Here is a 25,513-nt window from a genome sequence, read left to right as displayed (position 1 = left end):
ATAAAATGACCAGGTAGGTGTCTGTGTGCTGCATTGTCAAAAGTATAATTAACTCTCTTTTGAGGAGGTAAGTCACCCAGGGGCCGGTGGGGGGGTCTTAATCGGGCCTACAGTACATCGGGGTAATGTCAACATAGGCGTAGTTAGGGTTTTCAGCATCCGGGGACAACTGAAGATTTCGCACCCCCTCCTGTTTGCCAAAATGCAATGGGGAACATCATTTCGGCGCCCCCTGGATGCTGCGCCCGGGGACAGATGTCCCCCCCCTAGCTACACCACCTTACATTACCGTAATGATTATGGGATGGGACACCTTCATCTCTTCAACACAGTCAGCTACAAGATTAACCGGCAGACGTGCAGAGAGAAGGCGAAGCTCCCGCAGCTCGGGTCTTATTGCACTGTGGTGACACTAGAGGGCGCCAGAGTGCTATTGTTGCCTCGGTTTTCTTGTGACTCGATGAGCTGCCGTTTTACTCCACCTTGTGGGGTGTTAGTGCCAAATGAGGTTTGCGAACTCCTGGTGAATCGACCGCAATCTGTCATAACAGGAAGGGGGTGTGTGGTCCTCCTTCACGAATCAACGAGCACGACTGTCACAATGTCGAACCGCTGTGACCAACGGAACATTATATATATAAAAAAAAAACTCACGACCCATTGATTAAGAAACGCTAAATTAAGCGAGAGTTTCCGGCGGGAGCCCCAACTCGTATTTTATCTTTCCTTTACAACATAACAGAGGAGTAACACATGTTTATAAGTCAATATCAATAAAACAAAGAAGCGCCATCTCGTGCACAGATGATCCCGTTATGTCTTCTTTTCACAATAATGACAGCGAACGTGAAACGCGCTTCTCTGTCACCATAAACAAACATCACTTCAAGCAAACTCGTTAACTTCTAACAACGTCTCCAGCCCCACTCCAGCTGGCTCCACTTTGCCCCCCGCTTCCTCGAGGATGTCAGCCACTGTACGCCCACTTAATGACCATGTGCGGTGCCATTGTGAAGGGGGGAAAGTGAGGACATAATAACCGTTTGAGCGCTCGCTCGCTCGGCTCCTCTGCGGCTCTCGCTATCCAATTTGCGGTCGTTCATTTGTTCAAACATAAAAGAGACAGACAGGCCTCTGATGGTGCCGGGCGCCCTTAACATCGCTAAGCGGCTTTCGTCTGTCATTTCCTCCGTGACCATGAATATGCAATGAGCACCTGATTAGGACCCGAAGATTAGGCCCACTTACTTGTTGTCAAATAAAATGCAAGCGGCCGATTCAATTGCTGTAATCATTTTAAATTTGAACTCCGCTACTGGACATTTATTGTATTATCAGATGTCAGGCCAGTTCCAGATTCTTCCCCGCAGCCTGGGGTGGGTCCTCAGGTACTGGGACTGAGGATGGAGTGGTACTGAAAACTCATTTTTAAGAAATTTGCAAAAATGTCTAAATGTCGGTTTTTGATTCGTCATTCTGAATGTCACTTGATGAGTGAAAAAACGAACGGAAACGATTTTAGCAGGATGCCACGACATAAGAAAATGTGAGAAAAGCAAAAGTGGTCTGAAGACTTTCTGAAGGCGCTGTAGTTGCCTTACATAACCGAAAAAAACAATTACGTAAAAATGAAGTGAATGAAATACAAAACATAATTAATAGCAGAATATCTATCAATGGGGCGGCACGGTGGCGCAGTGGGTAGCGCTGCTGCCTCGCAGTTGGGAGATCTGGGGACCTGGGTTCGCTTCCCAGGTCCTCCCTGCGTGGAGTTTGCATGTTCTCCCCGTGTCTGCGTGGGTTTCCTCCGGGCGCTCCGGTTTCTTCCCACAGTCCAAAGACATGCAGGTTAGGTGGATTGGTGATTCTACATTGGCCCTAGTGTGTGCTTGGTGTGTGGGTGTGTTTGTGTGTGTCCTGCGGTGGGTTGGCACCCTGCCCAGGATTGTTTCCTGCCTTGTGCCCTGTGTTGGCTGGGATTGGCTCCAGCAGACCCCCGTGACCCTGTGTTCGGATTCAGCGGGATGGAAAATGGATGGATGGATGGATATCTATCGATCCATCTAATCCATATTAATAACCGAAGGTTGTAAACCGGATTTGGACGCCGGGCGCAGGGCGTATCGAGGCGCACGCGCACTGCCGCACTGGAACGAGCCCGCCACAGAGAAAACAAAAACGAGAGGATTCAGGCATATTTCAATCACATTACAGTATTACAGTACGGAAACCCCAGAGGTCCAGACTACACAGCATATTTGAATCACATTACAGTGTTACAGTTCGGCGTTCATGTGACGTTAAAGTTAAGGTTGTAAATACTCCATACCAAGGACAAGACACCATCTTTACTACAAATGTTGTATATACTGTAAAGAAGTTAAGCGCGATTATAATTCCTGACAGTAAACGCCGTATAGCTAACGGGAGTCACGGCTCCAAAAAGAAACAACTGACGGAAACACAGCGACTTCTCGCTGACGACACAGCCATAGAAAAACAAATATGTTTATTTAATTAAATGAACTTTCCCGGGACGCACCCACCCTCCATGATATTTCATCCCTTCAAGTATCAGAGGGAACAGAAAGTGATTGCCATTCTTGGATTTGCGATTCTTTCGAGAATCGCGGGCTTGCTGGTATATAATAAAACAGTAAAGTCTGTGCGGTCAGTACTAAGGAGCAATGTGATTGGTCACTTTGGCTTTGGTGCTGTCACGTGACGAAAGATGGCAACGCACGCAGAGCAGTTCAGGTGTGTGAGCCACGCAGAGAGAGTCGCCCGCAAAGACTGCAAGTGTTAAAAGCGGACATTTGGAGCCTCGAAAATGATGACAGAGCCTGACAAGAAAGTCCGACGGGATCGGGCTCGAGAAAAGGAGCGCCGCTGAAAAGACGTTCGCACATGCAAATAGAGAGGAAAGGCGCTGAGGGTACACGCATGATAAGTGATAGCAAATATTTTTTTAATTCTTCCGTTGTCTGTTTTTCGAAAGTTACAGCGGCTAGTAAAAATATTTAAACAACAAAAAGATTAAAAAAACAAGGCACAAAGTTGAGTCAGGGCAACGGCCAAGACTGTACCGTAACACTCGCAATGTGACATCTGAGCTAAAACAATGTTAAATAAATCACTTCTGGAAAATCCATGAAAGCGTCAGATTAAATCTTTTTCTCCGTCATCACAACAAACAACTCGGGGCAATTAACAGATGAAAAAAATTGCGTGGATAATTCATTTACTAATACTGTATGTTGGAACATTTCTTCTTCGGACAAAACGTAAAGTTGTAATTCCTCGAAGGGCCGGAAGAGGGCAGCCTGGTTCTTGGTACACATTCTCGAGTTTATCTGGAGGCCTGACGAGCTTCTTGTGTGTGGACAGACTTTAATAAATTAACACCTTTGAGAACGATGTGTTCTACACACATTTACGATGGTACTGAATATCTGCCAGTTCTGAAGTGACATACTTTGAAAGACCTGCGACAAGCCATAAAATAAGCCCGCCGGTGTGCTGCCATGGAGGATGGAAGCGAGACGCAATCAGTGAGGAAAGACGAGGAGCTGAAGATTAAACGGGTGTGTGGAACTGAGCCGAGACTGTCTGATTAATCCAAAAACTGCCACCAATAGTCAGAAATCGGAAACACTAAAGACTTAAACAGGAAATCACGTCACAAATTTTGAAAACGGACCCTGATCAATTAAAGGGTGGATGGTTTAAAAGTAAAAAAAAAATGCATGGGCCCGAAAGAAATATTCTGGAAGCCACACGTATTCACGATTTGGGAAAAAAAAAGTTGTAAAAGGTTATGTTTCCAGGACTACACTTTTACTGCAAGTCCTCATTTATTGCACAGTTGGGACCATCACATCACCTCGGCTGACATGTTAATTATTATGATTATTATTGCCTGCTTTCACAGTTAGTCTGTGATAAAGAGTCGCTATTAACGAAAACAAGCGCAGTCGACTGAGAATTGTTGACTCACCTTCTTCAAATGTTACAAAATTAAAGGTAATGGAGGCCACTTGAGTTTATGGACACAATCATTAGAGAGCGTTCAGCACGCGCCGCCAATCTAAAAGCATTTCTGAAGAGAAAAGGTTACCCGTCGTCATATCGACCTTTCATTTTAATGTGGAATTCTCCCAACAGGTTCTGGAGCTCCCCTTCAATGGTGCACATGTTCTGTGAAAAGAAAACGAGACACACGAGTCACCTGGGATTCATGAACTCAACACTTCTCTGATAGTCAGAAGGTGAAATTACATTCAGTCCATTTTAAAACATGCCCCCCACCCGTGAGACACATCAAGCATGAAATAATAGATTGTTCTAATAAAGCTTTATTAAGTGGTGGGGAAGATAATAACAGTAAGACCCCCACATCGAGATATCAAGTGTGCAGGGCCATCAGCCACGGAGACACCACCAGTCCCCCCAGCTCTGTGGACCCTGCTGCAACTGCCTATAGTTACGCCACTTGATTTACCTGTCTGTCTGCCTGCCTGGTCATTGTGACCTCCTAATCATCCCCTCAGTGTCTTCTGTCACCCCATCACCACCTAATAGCTAAGGTGTGCTGAATGTACTGCCGCAACAATGGCTGCCATCGCTTCATCTGGGTGGGAGCTGAAGACATTCAACAGTACGTAAAGACATACTGTAGCGAGGGTTAGAGAAATACTATATAAGCATAAATTATTATCATTATCATCTATTATATAGTGTTGCTTATATCTGTCCATTGTATGTTACCCGTTCTGTCTGTCCATCAATTACATAATGGTTTATTCTAACTATTTTATAATGTCTTTTCTATCTATCTGTGTAGTATATACAGCCTTTCCTATCTATCATGCTTCTGTCATATCACTATATAATTCCTTTCCTAGCTAACATATAGCACCTTTACATCAATCCAATGTAATATGTAATTTAATGTGTATCCACTATATAGTGCCCTTTCTGACAATCTTATTATATAGTGCCTTTTATATCTCTATTATTATATAGCACCATTCTTATCCACCTATTTATCTAATCCTGCCTACCACACTAAAATTAAATTCTATTTATCTAATCCTGCCTACCACACTAAAATTAAATTCTATCTAATCCTGCCTACTACACTAAAATTAAATTCTTTCTAATCCTCCCTACTACACTAAAATTAAATTCTATCTAATCCTCCCTACTACACTAAAATTAAATTATATCTATCTAATCCTGCCTACTACACTAAAATTAAATTCTATCTAATCCTGCCTACTACACTAAAATTAAATTCCGTCTATCTATCTATCTATCTATCTATCTATCTATCTATCTATCTATCTATCTATCTATCTATCTATCTAATCCTGCCTACTACACTAAAATTAAATTCTATTTATCTAATCCTGCCTACTACAATAAAATTAAATTCTGTCTATCTAATCCTGCCTACTACACTAAAATTAAATTCTATCTAATCCTGCCTACTACACTAAAATTAAATTCTATTTATCCAATTCTGCCTACTATACTAAAATTAAATTCCATCTATCTATTGATCTATCTAATTCTGCCTACTACACTAAAATTAAATTCTATCTATCTAATCCTGCCTACTACACTAAAATTAAATTGTCTATCTATCTATCTAATCCTGCCTACTACACTAAAATTAAATTCTATTTATCTAATCCTGTCTACTACAATAAAATTAAATTCTGTCTATCTAATCCTGCCTACTACACTAAAATTAAATTCTATCTATCTAATCCTGCCTACTACACTAAAATTAAATTCTATTTATCTAATCCTCCCTACTACACTAAAATTAAATTCTATCTATCTAATCCTGCCTACTACACTAAATTAAACTATCTAATCCTCCCTACCACACTAAAATTAAATTCTAACTATCTAATCCTGCCTACTACACTAAAATTAAATTCTATCTATCTAATCCTGCCTACTACACTAAATTAAACTATCTAATCCTCCCTACCACACTAAAATTAAATTCTAACTATCTAATCCTGCCTACTACACTAAAATTAAATTCTATTTATCTAATCCTGCCTACCACACTAAAATTAAATTCTATCTAATCCTGCCTACTACACTAAAATTAAATTCTTTCTAATCCTCCCTACTACACTAAAATTAAATTCTGTCTGTCTATCTATCTAATCCTGCCTACTACACTAAAATTAAATTCTATCTATCTAATCCTGCCTACTACACTAAAATTAAATTCTTGCTATCTACCTTTGTGTTCTTTGCATCTCTTTAACTTTCACTCAGACACCAAGGAAGTTGCTGATAAGCAGCCCTCTGGCACTCAGGATGTTCTTTTATTTTGTATGTCCCCAAGGTTAGTGTGAACTAAGGTGTACGGATGTGACGTGTCACTCTTCTCGCGTGAGGGTTTTGCAGTAGTGTGATTGGCACATCTGCTTTGGATCTTTACAACACTTGGTTTGAATCCCGGCCAGATCGTGGTCTTTGTGGAGCTGGCACTTTCTTCTTCACATGGCACATGCAAGTAAGAATGTCCCTGTCCCCCGTTTGTGTGACAGAAATGACGCTCTGCAGCTGTCTAAACCCAGGCCTCCATGACGTTTTCTCGGACTGCTCTGCTTTTCCACCTGTGGCTCTAACTTGTGTGTGTAAATGCAATCATCCAGTGTGCTTTGGCCAGGGCTGCATCTTCCTAGGATTCCAAATTGGATTAAGCGGGACTCGATAAACGAGTGGATGATCACTCGGGGTGGATGTCTAATCCCATTAGCTGCTTCCAGCTGACTTAAATTACCGGCACACCATTTCCAGGCTTGAGATGAGCCCATAAAACCAACTAACCGCCACTGGAAAAGCAGAAGCAGTCACTGAATAAGAAAATGGCTGGGATTTTGACCAGTGAAGTGTTTCTCTAGCGGAACGTGGTGTTGTGGCTGCTGCTGCTGCTACTTGAACCTTTGATTTGATTTTTTTTTCTTGCATACCTCCCTGTATTCCTTTTGAAGCCTGCTGATCTCCGCCAAACTCTCCCGGGCACGTTTGGTGCATGGCGAGACAGAAAAGGCGAGCTTCATCTTGCAGGCTCCATCGTAAAGTCGCTTCTGAATGCAGAAAGCTTCGTAGAGTTCATCCACCTGGAAATCAATAAGCACAGATCAGGAAACATGTGAGGAACGGGATATGGGAGTTGGGGCCGTCGTCGCTGCTGATCACTTCATCTCGACTCTGGTAAGCAGAATTACAAAACGGAAAACAATGGTGACTCCCGCTTAGCCAAAGCCTGTCATGGCAGCTCAAAATATCACGGAGATCGAGTGCCCACCCATTGAGCTCAGCAGCATGAAGCTTTGCATTAGCTGATAACATAAAGCCACAAGTTCATCGGAGATCGTGAAGGAGGGCTGCTTATCCTGGGCGTAAATGGGATGCCAGGCCTTGTTAGGCTTATGTAGAAGTGCGCTGGCCATGTTGGTGATGTGTCGTTTGTCACAGGGCACCAGCTTGCATGTCCTGTTCTGTGGGATGTGCTGAATAAAGAAACAAAAGGACCAGAATAGGACACGTGGTCTGTAATCAGAGCAGCCATCGTAACTGGAAATCCAAAGAACTGCCGTCTAACCTCCGATACGTAGCCCAGAAATCAAAAGTCCTAAAGAACGAAACACTATAAACTACCACAGATAAAAAAAAAAATGAATTCACCACCATTCAAAACCTCAGAGGGAGTGAAAAAAATTAGCGATAAAATATAACAATAAATCAATAATAAATTGTGATTCGTAATAAATAATTGACAACCAAACACTGTGAGTCGGTGCCATCTATCGCTGCTACTGCCGAGTGTGAAATGGCGGGAGTGAGGACTGGCACCTCCAAGTCCGAGGTCGTGGCTCTGTGGACTGCTCTCTCCGGATGGGACCACCGACCTTTGTGGAGAAGTTCAAGTATCTCAGGATTTTGTTCATGAGTGATGGAGAACAGGGAACATGAGCCGGACAAGGGAAATGGAGCGGTGGCAGTGTGTTCTGAAGATGCTCTACTGGTCTACGGCGGTGAAGCAGAGTCTTAAGGCCAAATCCTCGGTTTACCAGCCAATCCACATCCCTGTCCTCAGCTACGGCCAAGAGCTCCTGGTAATGAAGGTCAACTACGAGTGACAGAAATGAGGTTCTCCTCTCAGGGTGGCTGGGCTGACACTCCATGTTAGGGATGAGAAGCTCAGAGTAGAGTTGGTTCTCCTCCAGATCGAGGTGAGCCAGCTGAGGTGGTGTTGGCATATCGTAAGGATGCCCCCTTGGGTGGATCCCCCTGAAACTGCACCAGGCACTTCCTACCATGTGGAGACCCTGTGGCAGGACCAGGACACATGGCAGGGATTATATCTCTCAGCTGCCTTGGAAGAGCTGGAATCTTTATCTGTGGGGACGGGGAGGCCTGGCTTGCTGCCACCATGAACCTCACTGGATAAAGTGGATGAGGTGAGGTGAGACGGAAGGAAACTTGCAATAGAAACCCCTCTGCATTAAATCCAAAATTGTGTTCTTTTTAATCAAAAACTTTGATGTACAAAACGACTCCTACCTTACTAATGTGGAACTCGAGTCTCCTGATGCAGCGCTCAAGCGTTTTAATTTGCTGTAAAACAGAAGGCAAAAGTTAACGCGTCAGCATCCGCTCATTTGCTGAATCCTGCAAGGCAGGTTGCCCACCTTGGACGGGGTGCCAGTCTGCTGTGTGCTGCCCTCATTCTGTTATCACACCACCCATACAGGGCCTTGGAAGAGTATTCAGCCCCCACGCTATGTTACCATTGTCACATACGTGTGATTAGGGGGCAGCCAAAAGGACCAGTGGGGTGCTGAAACTCCCCAGACGGGGTTATAAGATGGCGCACCAACACTTCTCTCCTTTGTTCATCAGAAAGACGGAAGAACAGACAAATTCAGATACGTGAAGTCTCTGCTAATAAATAAACACGAACAAGGAAGACCCTTCCGCATTCCAGCCGTCCCCACGTGACGACTTCAACCCGGTCGCCCTCTGATGACATCATCTCCGTCCCATCCCATCCACGTCATCTCATTCCTGGTCCATCCGCCATAAAAACCAGCCGCCTTTCCGGTATGATTGCCCAAAGTGTTTGCTAATTCTCACACTCTGTACAAGAAGAAGCGAATATTCTGGTTCACCTACGGTGTAGGACGACGGCTCCCCAACCCTTAATCTGTCTCTCTGGTCTCTTTATCACACCATTTTGTCATCTCCAAACTTTTATTAAAGGAAGAAATTTTCCAGCTGATCCACCACACAGTGTCCATGATGCGAAATCCAGATAATCAAACTGGAAACCATTCAGTAATTTGATTTTAAAAAAACCAAATGATGAGGTTTCAAAAGTCTTCCTCCCCTTTGTTAGCCCCCCCCACCTCCTTTTGCATTACCCAGATTATTGGTGGTCTCCACCTGCTTGCTCATCACCCCGTCTGTCTGGTATGGTAGAGAAAACCAAAAATGAAGACCAAAGAGCATTTATAGCAAGTTGGGGATTGAGCTACAGGTCTGGAGAAGGAGACGAGACCACCTGAAAGGCACGGAGCAGACCACCATACAGAAGTGTCAAAAATGTGAAACTTTAGGCACACTGCCAGGTCAGACCAGTGAACAAGAATGCCACTTGTCGCCAGTGGTCGCCCAACTGGGAGGTGGACATCTGTGGCTCAACAATAAGGGGCCTTTATGGAGGATCCTGCAGAGAGGTGGCAGAAAGTCTGATGGGACTAAAATAGAACTTCGTGCATCCATTTTCTAAACCAGCTTTTATCCTGAGCAGGGTGGTGGGGGAGCTGGAGCCTATCCCAGCAAGCAGGAGGAACACTTGGACAAGTCCTCGGACCACCGCTAGGTGGACACACCCATCACACACACAAGGCCCAATTAGGCATTGCCAACGCTAAAGGGGGTGTGTGTGGCTTAAATCTAACATGGCACATCAGCCAGGTGCCACCATCAGCACTGTGGCAGCACCATGTTGTGGCACTGGTGGTGTGAAGATGAATGCTCCACACACACACACACACACACACAGACAAGCCAAGGAGGACAACCTGCTGCTCTCGGCCCGAAAGCTTCATCCGGGGAGAGAGAAGACCCTAACAATGGAGTGGCCTAACATGAAGAAAATGAAAATCCTGGAGTGGCCCCTGCAGTCCTGACCTTAACCCCATTGGTGGCGAGACCCCAAAACTGCTGCCCAACTACAAACGTACAGGCAAGGAATGGAAAAATCTCACGCCATCATGTTGTGCAAAATAATTGGAGAGTTATCAAAATTACGACTTGCTGAAAGGGGGGGGGGGGGGGGCCAGGTGAGTCCTAAACAGGGGGATGGAACTTCACAAACTGTCGACACTTCTGTTTTTAGGGCAACCTGGGAGAAAGAGAGTCTGATTTACAAATAAAAACTCCCAGTCTGACGGATCCCACTGCCAGGGCTAGAAGACGTGAAGAGAAAATTGGGGGGGGTTTGGGGAGGGGGCTGAAAACTTTTTCAAGGCACTGCATGTGAGGTGGAGACGGACACGTGGAGAACATGCAGACTCCACAGAGACGGTGACTGAGGTGGTCCTCGAGCTGTGAGGCAGCAATGCCATCCAGCGGTGCCAACGCTGGGATTACTGAATATTAATACAAAATCAAAATTAACATTTTAAAAGGGAAGTGGGGGGGGGGGGGTTACTGTATTAAGGCTTACCTTATGGAGATCGTAAAGGACACCCTGCAAAAGGAAAACGGAGAAAGAGTTCAGCAGGAGGCACTCATTGTGACGTACCATGCCAGTCACTCAACACGCATGTGAACACTGTCACACGTCACATGTGTCACACATTATGATGTTCAGAGGGAAGGCACTACCTGTTATTTATTATTTATTTCATCGATTTATAGTATACTGTAGTTCTTTACTGCTTCTGTTTATGTCGCACCACAGTCCTGTATGCTGCAATATGGTGCATGGATGAGCACTTGAACTGACGTCACTCAGAGGGTTCACTCACATCAGATTTCTACAACGTGCTGTGTAAGAGCCATTTTCCTAGTTCTAGAAGATTCATGAATATTTTACTAGATGACAATGCATAATCTATGGGAGGTTCCTATAACCATCCATCCATCCATTTTCCAACCCGCTGAATCCGAACACAGGGTCACGGGGGTCTGCTGGAGCCAATCCCAGCCAACACAGGGCACAAGGCAGGGTGCCAACCCACCGCAGGGTTCCTATAACCCCCGTAAGTAGAATCGTATTGGTATATTCTTGCCATTTCTAACAGCTTTGGGTAAACATTATTCTTCAGTTAGTGACCAGCCTTGCCATGTGTAAGGTGCGGAAGGCCAACCGGCCTACGGGCCTTTTGATTGTGTGAAGTAAATATGTAAGAAAACGGCACTTCATTTATGTGCTGTGCTGTACGTTTAAAGCGTACAGAAGAAGAAGCTAAGAGTCTTTAAGTATAGAAGAAGAAGTGAAGAACTTTTAAGTACAGAAATAACTAAAGTTTCTCAAGAAAAGCTAAGTTTAGAGAAGATACATTTTTTTTTTTTTTTGCCTTTTTATTCTATGTGTGTAACTATCCATCCATCCATTTCCCAACCCGCTGAATCCGAACACAGGGTCACGGGGGTCTGCCGGAGCAAATCCCAGCCAACACAGGGCACAAGGCAGGGTGCCAACCCACCGCAGGATACACACAAACACACCAAGCACACACTAGGGCCAATTTAGAATCGCCAATCCACCTAACCTGCACTGTGGGAGGAAACCCACGCAGACACGGGGAGAACATGCAAACTCCACGCAGGGAGGACCCGGGAAGCGAACCCGGGTCTTCTAACTGCGAGGCAGCAGCGCTACCACTGCGCCACCGTGCCGCCCTATTTTCTTTTAACTTTCACTAAATATTTTTAAAACGAACTTTTGGACTGAGAGGTTTCTTTCGACACGCGTTTTACCCGCGCTTGATCTCACCTTACGCTTTGGCAGCTACATGCTGAATTCATCCACTTCACACTTCCATTAAAGGGCCACAGCGGGTGGAGCCCATCCTGAACGTACTCAGCGTGAGAAAAGCGCCAACCCAGAAGGGGGGGGGGGCGCCAGATTACAGGGCACCATTCCACACAGCTCCACCGCGCTCACCCGTCACACATCAAGGTAAGAGGTTCAGGATTGGGATGTGGGGAACGAAACACGGAGAACACGGACAAAACCAATATGGCTGTAGTTAAGGCTTGGCATCAGGGCCAAGACTTGCTTGGACTTACTATCTAAGCACTCGTCCATCTTCTAACTTGTTCAACCAGCACACTAAGTGAAGAGTTGGGACAACACCAGAAGATTTGGCCTATCAGAGGTCTCACTCACACTCTCACACACACTTCGAAATCTGATACATTGCAGAGAGGTGCTTCTGGATAGCGTCCACCCAATGGAGTCCTTAGGAAGATGGCTTGCCTACCCACAGTAGCTGGAGTACATACAACTTTGGCAGGCTTGCCTTGTTATCAGCTGGCACCAGAGCTGCTCCATCCATTAGGCTACATGGGCCACTGTCATCTGAGGAGCACCATTTTTGTAAGCTGCAGCACACATCCATTGGGTCGTAGTAATAATGTCTGTGGTTTGTCCACAAAGGAGCGTCCACATGCACTCAGGGGACTTGGGGACCCCCCCCCATTGTCAAACTGTGATGATACTGAGTCATCACTGTTTATGACAGTAAAAGTGCACATTCTCTGTACAACAAGGGGCATACAGTCCTTAAAGTCCATAGTATATGCACAAAAGGGTGCTCGTTTGTGCTATTGAAGGGGCACATGCACCCCAGACCCCTCCAGGTCATCAGTAATACCAACTACCCACTATGGAGGTGTTCCGTCCATCAGCCCTGCCTAGGGTTCCAAATCGGGTCCGTCCAGCAGTGGCTGGCACTGAAAATGGAGTGGCAGCTCACCGCTGATGGCACCACCAGCTGGTGCAAGGGTCAACACTGTTAAACAGGCCCCCCTTCAGGAGGTCAGCTGACCCAGTTTCTACTTCATGCCCTTCCAAACAGCGCACAGAGTTGTCTTCTCGACTCCTGCGTTAGAGTGGACAGTGATGTGGCCTCTGCTGAATGCTCTGCTGTTCGGCAGCACTGACGGGTACTGTGCGGTCATGTGGCACAGCAGGGGGGTTTGACGCTGTATTCCTATGCATTAGCCTGAGAATTATATGTGGGCAGACGAGTCTCTTTGCGTGGAGCCGCAGTCTCTTGGCTGCCTTCCTTCCTGAACTGGCATTCCGGGTCTCAGATGTCAGATTCTCTGGCTTCTCTGTAGTGTTTGAGTTGGACCACAGATCTCCAACTTATCCCACTGCTAACACCAATGTTATACTACAGACTGAATTTATAAATCTCTTACGTTGTTTTTGGTCAATTTTGTCTTATTTTGTCATTTCAATTATGTTTGTAAATATGTTTCTGTGTGTTCACCACAAGCAAAGCCCGGGAAAAATGTAAGTAAAAGTTAATTCATAGCAGTTATAATATTCATTTTTGAGCTTTTAATTATCCACACGTTCTTACTCACCAATCTGGAATTCCTCTTCATGTCTTTCAGCTGCAGACTCAGCTTGTCTCGTTCCACCTGATTGTTTTCTAAGTATTCGCTGTAAATTAAAGGGCAAACATTTTAACTTTAAATCAGGTGACACTGACTAAATGGGTGAATTCATAAAGGGAGTGTGCAGTTGTTAAAACTCCCAATTACAGCAGGCGGCACTATAAGAACAGCCAATGGCTACAAGGCGACGCCTCTATAAGAAAACTGATTTGACACCTGAGGGTAGACACACAGAAATAAATCGGGCAATTCTTGAAAAAGCGATGAGCGATGACGGGGGTCATTATAATTAGACATATTGATTTAAATTTTGCACTTTTTTTTTTTTTTTGTTCTCATCGTTTTTTGAGATCTAGCACTCCTTTTAGGGATTTGGCGAGCCCTAGAATTTGCACTTAACACTAGTCGTTGGATCCAAAGCTTACTTCTGTTTTTGCTTAATTATGATAACCGCCATTTTGTCATCCTGTTTTTGAGGTAGCATCCTGCACGGAAGGTTGAAAGAACTTCCCCTGTCCGAGTTTACGGATTCAAACCCCATTTTACCGAAAGTCCTTTCTTTAAGAAGTTAATGCTTTGTTACTAAAGTACTTTCTGGTTTTTGACTTGTGTCCATATTTTTAATTTTGACTCTTGTTTTGGTTTTGCTATTTAGAAGAATTTTTTTTTTTTTTAGAATAAAGTCGCACAACAAATATGGATAATGCAATACGCCGCATGCTAAGGCTGATTTATAATTCTGCATTGTGCGTACTGCTCAGACAGGCTAAGCCGTCGAAAGAAATTCATACTTCTGCGTCACGCCGCACTCCTGGCACATGCCTGAATGATAGTTGGTACTGTTTGACTCCGTCTCTCTGTGCTTCACATGCGGTGCCAACTGGGAGAGAACAATCATAAAATGCTGGCAGTTTTTGTCCTCCAGGATCTTTTTCTTCCTCATCTGAACATATTTGATCCTCACATTATTTCAGTTTTTTTATACATTTGCTGACTTTCCAAACCAATGTTAGCCGATATTTGTGCCACAAATTGGCCGTCATCTGATTGCCTTTGTAGTGTTGCGATGAAGTATCGTATAAACGTGTATATTTTCTAACCTCTTCAACAAGTCCTTCTTCGATCTACTCCACGTTTGCTTTACGAATGGAAAAACGTAGTTACCAAACTGGCCATTCAGAGTCGTCAAGGTCTGTGTTGACGTGACACGTAGTCGCATTTTTGAGGAGTTGGGCGTCAGGCTATTCCATACTGGCTTGACACAGAAGTACATCGGCTTTAATGACGTCACATGTTGGGTCACATAAAAACACACTTGCGGCACCTGGAAGTAGCGTCTCGATGACCACTTCAAAAAATCGAATCACACACTAAATAACAAAATAGCGATGTAATAAATAAGGTGCCTAATGGAAAATAAAATACATCTTAAAGAGAGAAAATAATCACAGAACCTCAGTGCTGTCTGTCCATGAGGCACGTCAAGTAAATCAAGAATGTCTTACTTAAGTCCGTCTTTTAAAGCTTCATAGATCTCCTGCACTCTTTTAGGCTGATATTCTTGCAAGGTGTTGCTGCTTCGGTGACCCAGGACCAGAAGTTTCTTGGGTTTTGATTCTGTCTTCCTGTGAGCAGTAGAGATCCCAAGAAAAGAATGGCACCTAATGGAAGGGAGAAGTATGATAAACAATCGTTAAGGACAAGGCATAATGTTTTACAAAAAGCTTACAGCTCAATGTGAGCAAAGGGTGCTAAGGCAATAGACAGCGAGCCAGTGCAGGAGAGCGAGCCAGGAAATGTGAGATTTTACAGAGTGCCTCACCATGAGTTAAATAGTCCACGGAACTGTGCCATCTCAAGGAGGAAGCTAATTGAAACAACAGTGACCAGACGATGAAAGTCACAAAGTTTCAATCCTTCTAATCTTTACTCTAAATTCTAATGTAACCTTAAAAATTCTGAAATCGGGACCAAAGTAACCTTTCAACAAAGTGCATGCTAATGAAGGAAATTACTTTTTGTTTAATCCATAAAAACTCAGGTATGTTCTGCTCTCCATGAGAAATGGAGGATTCAATGGAAAAAGGACTGGAAGAAAGACGTGGTGAAAAACAAAAACGTCAAACCGATCGTAATCGTAATCGCTAACCAGAAAATTCAGGTAAATCAAAACACGGAGAGGTTCCGTAACCAGTGGCCGCAGGGTTTCCTCCAGCGATTTTCCTCAATTATATACCAATTAGCGCCGCTCATGAGACTTTTGTTGCTTTAATTTGAAATTATTTGTTTTTCAAGATTCAGAATTCTTAATTGTACTTTTGGCTCTGTGCCCTCCTCCACCATAACCTATCATCTATGGGGGAGGAGCAAAAGCTTTAGATTCGTCAAAAATTTCGATCTCCGGTTTTCGATGGATCTCAATGTTTTAAGGGAGGCCTGATAACAAAAACATTGATATCTCGAAGATGGGTGTGTGTGCCACAGTTTCTCGAGGACGGTCTAGAGGTAAAATAACTGGACGGAAAAATACCAAACTCAAAATTTAAGCCTGTTACGAGATGACGATGTGCTGCTTAAGTTTTGAGCCACATCGTGCAAGACAAAGAAGCACTCTAGAAGAACCCTCAAATGCCGTAATTCTGCAATGAATTATGAATTCCTCTCGTCAATTGCTATCGTAATGAGCTGTTTTATGATCAGAAAGATCAGCATCAGAGTGGTAAATAATGACTGAAATGGTACAGAATAGTTTGGGTAACTTGGTTCCCAGGGCACAAAGTCAACGGACGCTCATGTCTGAATTTTTTTTTTTTACTTTCTTTAGCCAAATGATAATGAGATGTCAAGTGGTGATCAGCTAACCTGGGGGTCACCTGCACTGATACCCCTGCATTTACCATTTTTTACTTTTGCATACGTTGACCATTGTTCAGGTTCATGATTGGCTCAAGAGCGCCCCCTACCTTGTACTGCATCAGTCAGGAATTAAACAACCTCAGAGTATTCTGATTGAAAATTTGAAATCTCCAGCTATGATTAAGTTCCCGGAGCCCCAGAAGTTTCTAATACATTGCTGGCTGGTGACATCACTACAGGAACTCCAACACGAAGTGACATTTAAATGTCATAAAACAAGAGAGACGTCCTTAAAATGAAGGCGTCCAGACATGTAACGTTTATCTAATCATTACAGCCAGAAATGGAACAGTCGAGATGAAGCTGTCAAGATGTGAGCCGGGAAATTGGACTGACATAGTTGGACCCCCTACCTCGACTTTTTCTCCTGCAGGGTACTGAAGCCGGAAAATGATTGACTGCGAATGATTTTGTCAGGACCTCCTGGGGAGTGCAGAGCCACCGATGTGATGTCGAAGTCTCTGGGCGACGCTTCTGAAAAGACAAAAAGACCAAGTCATGGAACGTGGAGACGGCAATCGCACCACACGCAAGTCACATCCTGCACTCTGATATCTTCAGATGAGATGGGAGTTTCTAGGAGGGGTAGTAAGAGCTGATGAATCGCAGCTCCAGAGCTCAGGGTTCAAATGCTCGTCCAGTGTGGAATTTACACTTTCTCACTGTGTCTGTCTGCAAACGTTTTCTGGGGTGGAGAATCAATTTCCAACTTTTGTTTTTACGTCAGATTTTGTTTTTAAATTGTTGAAAGTATTTCACGTCTTGTTCCAATTCTTATCCTGTGGGGACTGCCATTTTGGAGAGTTTGGGGATACGAACTTAAGAGTTAGCATCTGTGTTTTAAAGTTTGGGAATGGGACTAGCGATTTTGTTTGACGAGTACGAGTTAGGATTTCGTTTTCGGTTTGGACGTTAAGCTTTTCGACCTTTCCGGTTACGATGTCTTTCTCTGTCTCTCGACTTCTGTCTTTTTCCCCGATCCCTTTACTTGTTGCCCTCATAGAGTGCTGTTTTCATTTTCAGGCTCACATTTAACAACCTGAAGAATGGGTGAGGCCCTAACATCACCTCTGGGACGAGACCTTCTGCTTCTCCCCAAAGATGTGCGTGTCGGGTTAAACGGGCCCCGTGATGCTTTGGCTTTTTTATGAGTTTTGTTCTCAAATTAGGGATTTTGTTCAGTGCAGAATTCAATTCTCTCATTGGTTCTTATTTTCAGTTTTCTTTGAGAATCTGTACGCTGTCACACACGCACACCCTTAGGGGACAGCCAAAGGGTCCAACGCGGGGCGTACAAGACACCAGGAAAAGGGTTGGTAACGAGCATTAATGGCTTTTCTCTTTCAGAAACACGGAAGACTAAGCCAAAATTCGTCACTTCCCTTCCTTTACAAATGACCTCACTGCTGTCCCATCCTGATGACCTCACTGCTGTCCCATCCTGATGACATCATTTCCTGACCATACCGACGCCCTCTTTTCATTTCCTGCCGTTTTGTATAAAGCCGACCTGTTTGCCATATTCGCTTGTCTTTTGTTATTTTATAGATAGACCCGTATCGATCGCTATGGACTACTCAACGACAATAAATCCCCAAATCTTTGTTTTGTGTCGTCTCAAGTACTTCACGATTCTCAAAAGTTTTTTGGGGTACAGAATCCCTTTCTGACTTTTGCTTTTATGTCAGATCTTGTTTTAAAATCATCAGGAGTATTTTGCATCTTGTTCAAATGCCATTTTGGAGAGTCTGCGGATACGATCTTAAGAATTAGCGTGTGTGTTTAAATGTTTGGGGATGCGACTGGTGCTTTTGTTTCACGACCACGAGTTAGGATTTCGTTTTCGGTTTGGTCGCTACACCTTTTCGGTTATGATCCCATTTTTCTGGCTCTCGACTTCTGTCCTTTTCCCGATTCCCTTTTTTTGTTTTTTTCCTGTGTGCCATTTTCATGGTTAGGCTCCCCTTGGACATCCTGAAGAATGCGTGCGACCCGTAACGTCATCTCTGGGATAAGACCCTCCGCTTCCCCCCCAAAGATGTGCGTGTCGGGTTTAACGGGCCCTGTTAGGCTTGGGCTAGATTTTAATTTTTTGGACATTCCATGTTGCGAGTCTTTATTTGGTTTTTGACATTCTGTATCAGTCCCCCGAGGGGGAAAATTGTCCTTTCGCAGGACTTTTTTGTTTTTATGTGTTTTGTTCTCAAATTAGGGGTTTTGATTTGCGGAGATTGTTTGCTTCATCACTTCCACTAACGGCCTTGGAGGCTCCAGGTTCTTGCCCAGCCTTTCCGTGTGACAATGTGAGACGGAGCGGACGGTGTCTTGTTATAACATGGTTTCCCTCCCTGGCTCAAGTATTTGTTTCTTTTCATGGTTTTCTAAATATTATTTTGGGAATACTGTGTGACCACAAGGGGGCGCCACAGAGCCCCAAACAACAGACACAGTTCCAGGTTCAAATACATAACAGTACCTCAGTATAACAGTACCTCAGTCCAGTGCAGTTAATTATAACAAACCGATTGTCTCCGTCTCCCTCTACTCCTCCTCTGTAAGTTTTGTCCTCTTCCTCCCACCTCTGACTCACTGAGTCTGGTAACACAGCCCCCTGGCAGTACTTCCAGGGTCTTGGCATTACACGACTGAAGCTGCGGCAAACAGGCAGTACCCCCTAGCAGCACCCAAAGACCCTCTAAGGGGCTGTCCTTCTGAACTACAAGTGCCAGTTAACCCTACGTGTGTCATGACTGGGACCACTGCCACCTCTTGTGCTTGACGGAGTGTCTTCTCCAGTCCATCCTTTATCTTTTCACCCCGACCAGCATAAGAGGAACCACAAACCATCCTAGCCAGGTTGTACCGCCATTTATATACAGTGGTGTGAAAAACTATTTGCCCCCTTCCTGATTTCTTATTCTTTTGCATGTTGTCACACAAAATGTTTCTGATCATCAAACACATTTAACCATTAGTCAAATATAACACAAGTAAACACAAAATGCAGTTTTTAAATGATGGTGTTTATTATTTAGGGAGAAAAAAAATCCAAACCTACATGGCCCTGTGTGAAAAAGTAATTGCCCCCTTGTTAAAAAATAACCTAACTGTGGTGTATCACACCTGAGTTCAATTTCCGTAGCCACCCCCAGGCCTGATTACTGCCACACCTGTTTCAATCAAGAAATCACTTAAATAGGAGCTGCCTGACACAGAGAAGTAGACCAAAAGCACCTCAAAAGCTAGACATCGTGCCAAGATCCAAAGAAATTCAGGAACAAATGAGAACAGAAGTAATTGAGATCTATCAGTCTGGTAAAGGTTATAAAGCCATTTCTAAAGCTTTGGGACTCCAGCGAGCCACAGTGAGAGCCATTATCCACAAATGGCAAAAACATGGAACAGTGGTGAACCTTCCCAGGAGTGGCCGGCCGACCAAAATTACCCCAAGAGCGCAGAGACGACTCATCCGAGAGGTCACAAAAGACCCCAGGACAACATCTAAAGAACTGCAGGCCTCACTTGCCTCAATTAAGGTCAGTGTTCACGACTCCACCATAAGAAAGAGACTGGGCAAAAACGGGCTGCATGGCAGATTTCCAAGACGCAAACCACTGTTAAGCAAAAAGAACATTAGGGCTCGTCTCAATTTTGCTAAGAAACATCTCAATGATTGCCAAGACTTTTGGGAAAGTACCTTGTGGACTGATGAGTCAAAAGTTGAACTTTTTGGAAGGCAAATGTCCTGTTACATCTGGCGTAAAAGGAACACAGCATTTCAGAAAAAGAACATCATACCAACAGTAAAATATGGTGGTGGTAGTGTGATGGTCTGGGGTTGTTTTGCTGCTTCAGGACCTGGAAGGCTTGCTGTGATAGATGGAACCATGAATTCTACTGTCTACCAAAAAATCCTGAAGGAGAATGTCCGGCCATCTGTTCGTCAACTCAAGCTGAAGCGATCTTGGGTGCTGCAACAGGACAATGACCCAAAACACACCAGCAAATCCACCTCTGAATGGCTGAAGAAAAACAAAATGAAGACTTTGGAGTGGCCTAGTCAAAGTCCTGACCTGAATCCAATTGAGATGCTATGGCATGACCTTAAAAAGGCGGTTCATGCTAGAAAACCCTCAAATAAAGCTGAATTACAACAATTTTGCAAAGATGAGTGGGCCAAAATTCCTCCAGAGCGCTGTAAAAGACTCATTGCAAGTTATCGCAAACGCTTGATTGCAGTTATTGCTGCTAAGGGTGGCCCAACCAGTTATTAGGTTCAGGGGGCAATTACTTTTTCACACAGGGCCATGTAGGTTTGGATTTTTTTTTCTCCCTAAATAATAAAAAACCACCATTTAAAAACTGCATTTTGTGTTTATTTGTGTTATATTTGACTAATGGTTAAATGTGTTTGATGATCAGAAACATTTTGTGTGACAAACATGCAAAAGAATAAGAAATCAGGAAGGGGGCAAATAGTTTTTCACACCACTGTAGTCCTTCCATTATCCTCCATGGCACGCACAATTGTTATTAATTATGGCAGCTGCCACACACGTGTGTCTGATGACTCCCTTACAGGTTCTGCCGCGGTATGCAGTAACCCGCCCGGACGAGAGGGGGCGCTGCCGCTAACATGGTTTCCTTTTTCTTTCCCTACATTACCAAGAAGCTGTCTGGAGAAGGCAATTAGCTCCGCCCCTTCCAGTCCCACCAATATAAAACCCGGGCGTCCCGGAAGGAGGTGTCACTTTTGGCCTGAGCAACCACAAGATGGAGCTCTGCTAAGGCCAGGCCCCTCGTATTTCGAATTCCCGTTAGAGGGACACAGCGCCTACACGCGATAATTACGTTCTTTTCTTCATTATTTTTCTTTCTAATTCCCGGTAAGAATTAAAGGTACGACCTGATTGGTGTCCCAAAATTTCTTGGCCGTAATTTCTGCTCAACAAAATGTCATATACGTGACAGGTGACGAGTCTGGTGATTTGTTCTCCACTGGAGATCTTCATTTAAATATGAAATGCCAAGCAGACGCATGCGTGAAGACGACTGGCACAGTTTACTTTCGCTGGCTTTGTAAACTTTGAAAGACATTCAATTTTCTGTGAATTGTTTGACAAAGTGCCACATAACCTTCATCGCCACCCGACCAGGGCGTCGGGATTCACTAAAGCTGTCCTCGCGTTCCCCCAGAGAATTCCAAATTTTCCATTCGCGGTTTTTACATTTACAGAAGGAGCCTGTTGAGGGTCGGAGGTCAGGGTTTGTTTTCCGATTCTTGGCCGCCTCACACAAATGGTAACCCAAACTGGGCTGGCGAGCGGAGAAATGAGAGCATAAAATGGATGAAGAGGGCCGCCTGCCTCAGCCATTCGGGTAACACAGCTGGTATGTTGTGATCTCTTATGGTGACACTGGTGACAATGGGGGGTGGCTGCACAAGTCCGTTGAGTCAGCAGCTTTTGGCGACTGGCACAGTTAGCCCAGGTTGCCATAATGACCTCATGAGCTCATTCACGCACATCTCAAACTACCAGATGTGAAATAATTTTATGGGGGGGGAGGACAGATGGCACGTACTGAGCCCACATGGACGGTGACGGGGTTGGGAGGTGAACCCGAATTACTGGACTTGTGACATTTGTGCTACCACAGATTTAGTTATTACATTAGGAAAGCAACCAGCCATTATGTCCTGAGGTGGCACACTGGCGGTGCTGCCCAATGTTACAGGGCTCTGGGTTCAGATCCTGGGCTCATCCATTTAAATTCCAAACTGCTCCATTTGACTGACTATGGGCTGTCCCAGTAGACCTTAAAGGAGATGCCAGTGCCCACTCACAAGGCCAAACTGGAAGGCATGGTGCCACACTGCCAGTCAATGTCTGCTCAACTGTAAGCTGGTCTGGCATTAGCAAGGTCACCCTGCTGTGGACTGGCATCCAGTCCAAGGTGGGTTCCTGCCTTGTGCTGACCCCTTGCCACCCCCACACCTCAAAATCTGAATTTGAATTAAGCAGGCTAAAAAATAGAAGTTGTCCTATAGTTGACTGGCACCAAGGGTTGGTTCCCACCTTTCTCTGTATGCTACCAGGATGGACTCGGCCTCCAGGGTCTTATAATTGGATCAATGGAGTTTTGTTAATGGACGGAGGGAGCCCTCTGGTGGACAGGCACCCCACCTGCGGTTAGCTCCTGCCTTGCACCCAGGTCTGATGGGTTTCTATCTCCCTTAAATTAAAATAACGAACACCCAGTTTATTTGTTAAAATAAAATTTCAGGGTTAGTGGTGGGCAGAACGTCTCCAGACAACATCTGGAGCAATGCAGGAGCTGGGTGGGCCATACAAGACTGGAAACGCCTACTTAAACGGGACACTTTAGTGCCACAATGGCACCGAGTCGGGAAGCGGGCAGCACATGCTGAGCCCATGGGGACGGCACCTGGGCTGCAAGTCGACCACAAGTGCCTAGAAGATCTTTCATGGTGGCACCCTAGAGCTTTGGTTATGGATGGAGTGTGCCCTCTGATTGACTGGCATCCCATCTCTGGTGTCTTCCTGTCTTGCATCTAATCTAGCCATTTCATAAAAATAATTGGGTCCATAAAATGGCCTGCGAGACCCTCCTAATCAATGCATACGCCTTATGTGGAATAAGAGTTAGCCTCCACTTACATACAAATCCTTCATATTGTCTCAACCGATTCCAGTTTAAACTTACTGTTGATCTGCCGTTGAGTCACTCGGCTCCGACATGGCCTGTTTGTCACCCAGTAGAACTTCCCTAATAAATCCATGGCCTCCTCACGGCATCCGTCTTCTCAGAATTGACGTCCATTCGTCCCGTCATCGCCAAAGCATCTCTAGACGAGCCCAAAGCCCCGAGCCGACGGCTTTACTGTTTTTATTTTCCTTCTCGCCATTCGGCCTCCCGCTTGCTCCACACGCGTCTCTCGTTCTTTCTTCTCATCAATCTTTCATGTCTGAAGCAGGACGTCATTTCTTCCATCACAAAGCCTCATTTAGCTGACGGCCTCTCCGCCGAAGTCACAGTCTGAAGGATGTAACCTGAGCGCATTTGGAGCAGGAGGTCGAAATGGGATACCCCACCAGCACCACAACACCCCCCCCCCCCCCTCCCCAACCACCTGCCATTCCTCCTTCTTCTTTGGTTAAAATGGAAAAACAAGAAGATTGAAGCATCCTGCACACACACAAGCAGGGAGGTCCAGAAGCTTATTGGTCAACGTCTCACCTGGCAGGCGGCCCCCCGTTTGGTGGGACACAACAGACACGGAGTACTAATAAGGCTGGCCTAGGGGTTAAGGGTTTGGACCGCAAGGCACCTGCACACCAGTTCAGTTCTGGTGCTCCTGTGTGACACGGAGATGGCGACTTAACATGAAATGTCATCTGATGTAAGTAACTGCACTACAGCTCCCTGGCAATATGGTATGTGGCATCATTTATTAGTTACAGTGCATCCGGAAAGTATTCACAGCGCTTCATCACTTTTCCCACATTTTGTTATGTTACAGCCTTATTTCAAGATGGATTAAATTCATTTTTTTCCTCAGAATTCTACACACAACACCCCATAATGACAACGTGAAAAAAGTGTACTTGAGGTTTTTGCAAATTTATTAAAAATAAAAAAATTGAGAAAGCACATGTCCATAAGTATTCACAGCCTTTGCCATGAAGCTCCAAATTGAGCTCAGGTCCATCCTGTTTCCCCTGATCATCCTTGAGATGTTTCTGCAGCTTCATTGGAGTCCACCTGTGGTAAATTCAGTTGACTGGACATGATTTGGAAAGGCACACACCTGTCTATAGAAGGTCCCACAGTTGACAGTTCATCTCAGAGCACAAACCAAGCATGAAGTCAAAGGAATTGTCTGTAGACCTCCGAGACAGGATTGTCTCGAGGCACAAATCTGGGGAAGGTTACAGAAAAATTTCTGCTGCTTTGAAGGTCCCAATGAGCACAGTGGCCTCCATCATCCATAAGTGGAAGAAGTTCGAAACCACCAGGACTCTTCCTAGAGCTGGCCGCCCATCTAAACTGAGCGATCGGGGGAGAAGGGCCTTAGTCAGGGAGGTGACCAAGAACCCGATGGTCACTCTGTCAGAGCTCCAGATGTCCTCTGTGGAGAGAGGAGAACCTTCCAGAAGGACACCATCTCTGCAGCAATCCACCAATCAGGCCTGTATGGTAGAGTGTCCAGATGGAAGCCACTCCTTAGTAAAAGGCACATGGCAGCCCACCTGGAGTTTGCCAAAAGGCACCTGAAGGACTCTCAGACCATGAGAAAGAAAATTCTCTGGTCTGATGAGACAAAGATTGAACTCTTTGGTGTGAATGCCAGGCGTCACGTTTGGAGGAAACCAGGCACCGCTCATCACCAGGCCAATACCATCCCTACAGTGAAGCATGGTGGTGGCAGCATCATGCTGTGGGGATGTTTTTCAGTGGCAGGAACTGGGAGACTAGTCAGGATAAAGGGAAAGATGACTGCAGCAAAGTACAGAGACATCCTGGATGAAAACCTGCTCCAGAGCGCTCTTGACCTCAGACTGGGGCGACGGTTCACCTTTCAGCAGGACAACGACCCTAAGCACACAGCCAAGATATCAAAGGAGTGGCTTCAGGACAACTCTGTGAATGTCCTTGAGTGGCCCAGCCAGAGCCCAGACTTGAATCTGATTGAACATCTCTGGAGAGATCTTAAAATGGCTGTGCACCGACGCTTCCCATCCAACCTGATGGAGCTTGAGAGGTGCTGCAAAGAGGAATGGGCGAAACTGGCCAAGGATAGGTGTGCCAAGCTTGTGGCATCATATTCAAAAAGACTTGAGGCTGGAATTGCTGCCAAAGGGGCATCGACAAAGTATTGAGCAAAGGCTGT

At 45.0% G+C, this 25,513-nt stretch overlaps 1 protein-coding gene across 1 annotated transcript in view; it reads right to left on the bottom strand.

Annotated features, from left to right (window-relative positions):
• The window catches only part of ripor2 (RHO family interacting cell polarization regulator 2), a 48,696-nt gene extending 25,295 nt beyond the window's left edge, over positions 1-23,401 (bottom strand). Inside the window, exons 1-8 of the mRNA XM_051935584.1 lie at positions 23,326-23,401; positions 16,953-17,073; positions 15,189-15,344; positions 13,651-13,729; positions 10,772-10,795; positions 8,602-8,655; positions 7,005-7,154; positions 4,134-4,197 (exon numbers count right to left, since the gene is read on the bottom strand). Of these exons, the coding sequence (XP_051791544.1) occupies positions 4,134-4,197; positions 7,005-7,154; positions 8,602-8,655; positions 10,772-10,795; positions 13,651-13,729; positions 15,189-15,344; positions 16,953-17,073; positions 23,326-23,401 (724 nt within the window). The remainder of the gene's footprint in view (positions 1-4,133; positions 4,198-7,004; positions 7,155-8,601; positions 8,656-10,771; positions 10,796-13,650; positions 13,730-15,188; positions 15,345-16,952; positions 17,074-23,325) is intronic.
• Between the last annotated feature and the right edge of the window lie 2,112 nt (positions 23,402-25,513).

Source organism: Erpetoichthys calabaricus, chromosome 13, assembly GCF_900747795.2.
Source record: "Erpetoichthys calabaricus chromosome 13, fErpCal1.3, whole genome shotgun sequence".
NCBI lineage: Eukaryota > Metazoa > Chordata > Cladistia > Polypteriformes > Polypteridae > Erpetoichthys > Erpetoichthys calabaricus.
Note: the sequence above shows the minus strand (reverse complement) of the source record. Positions and strands in the feature narration are given on the sequence as shown.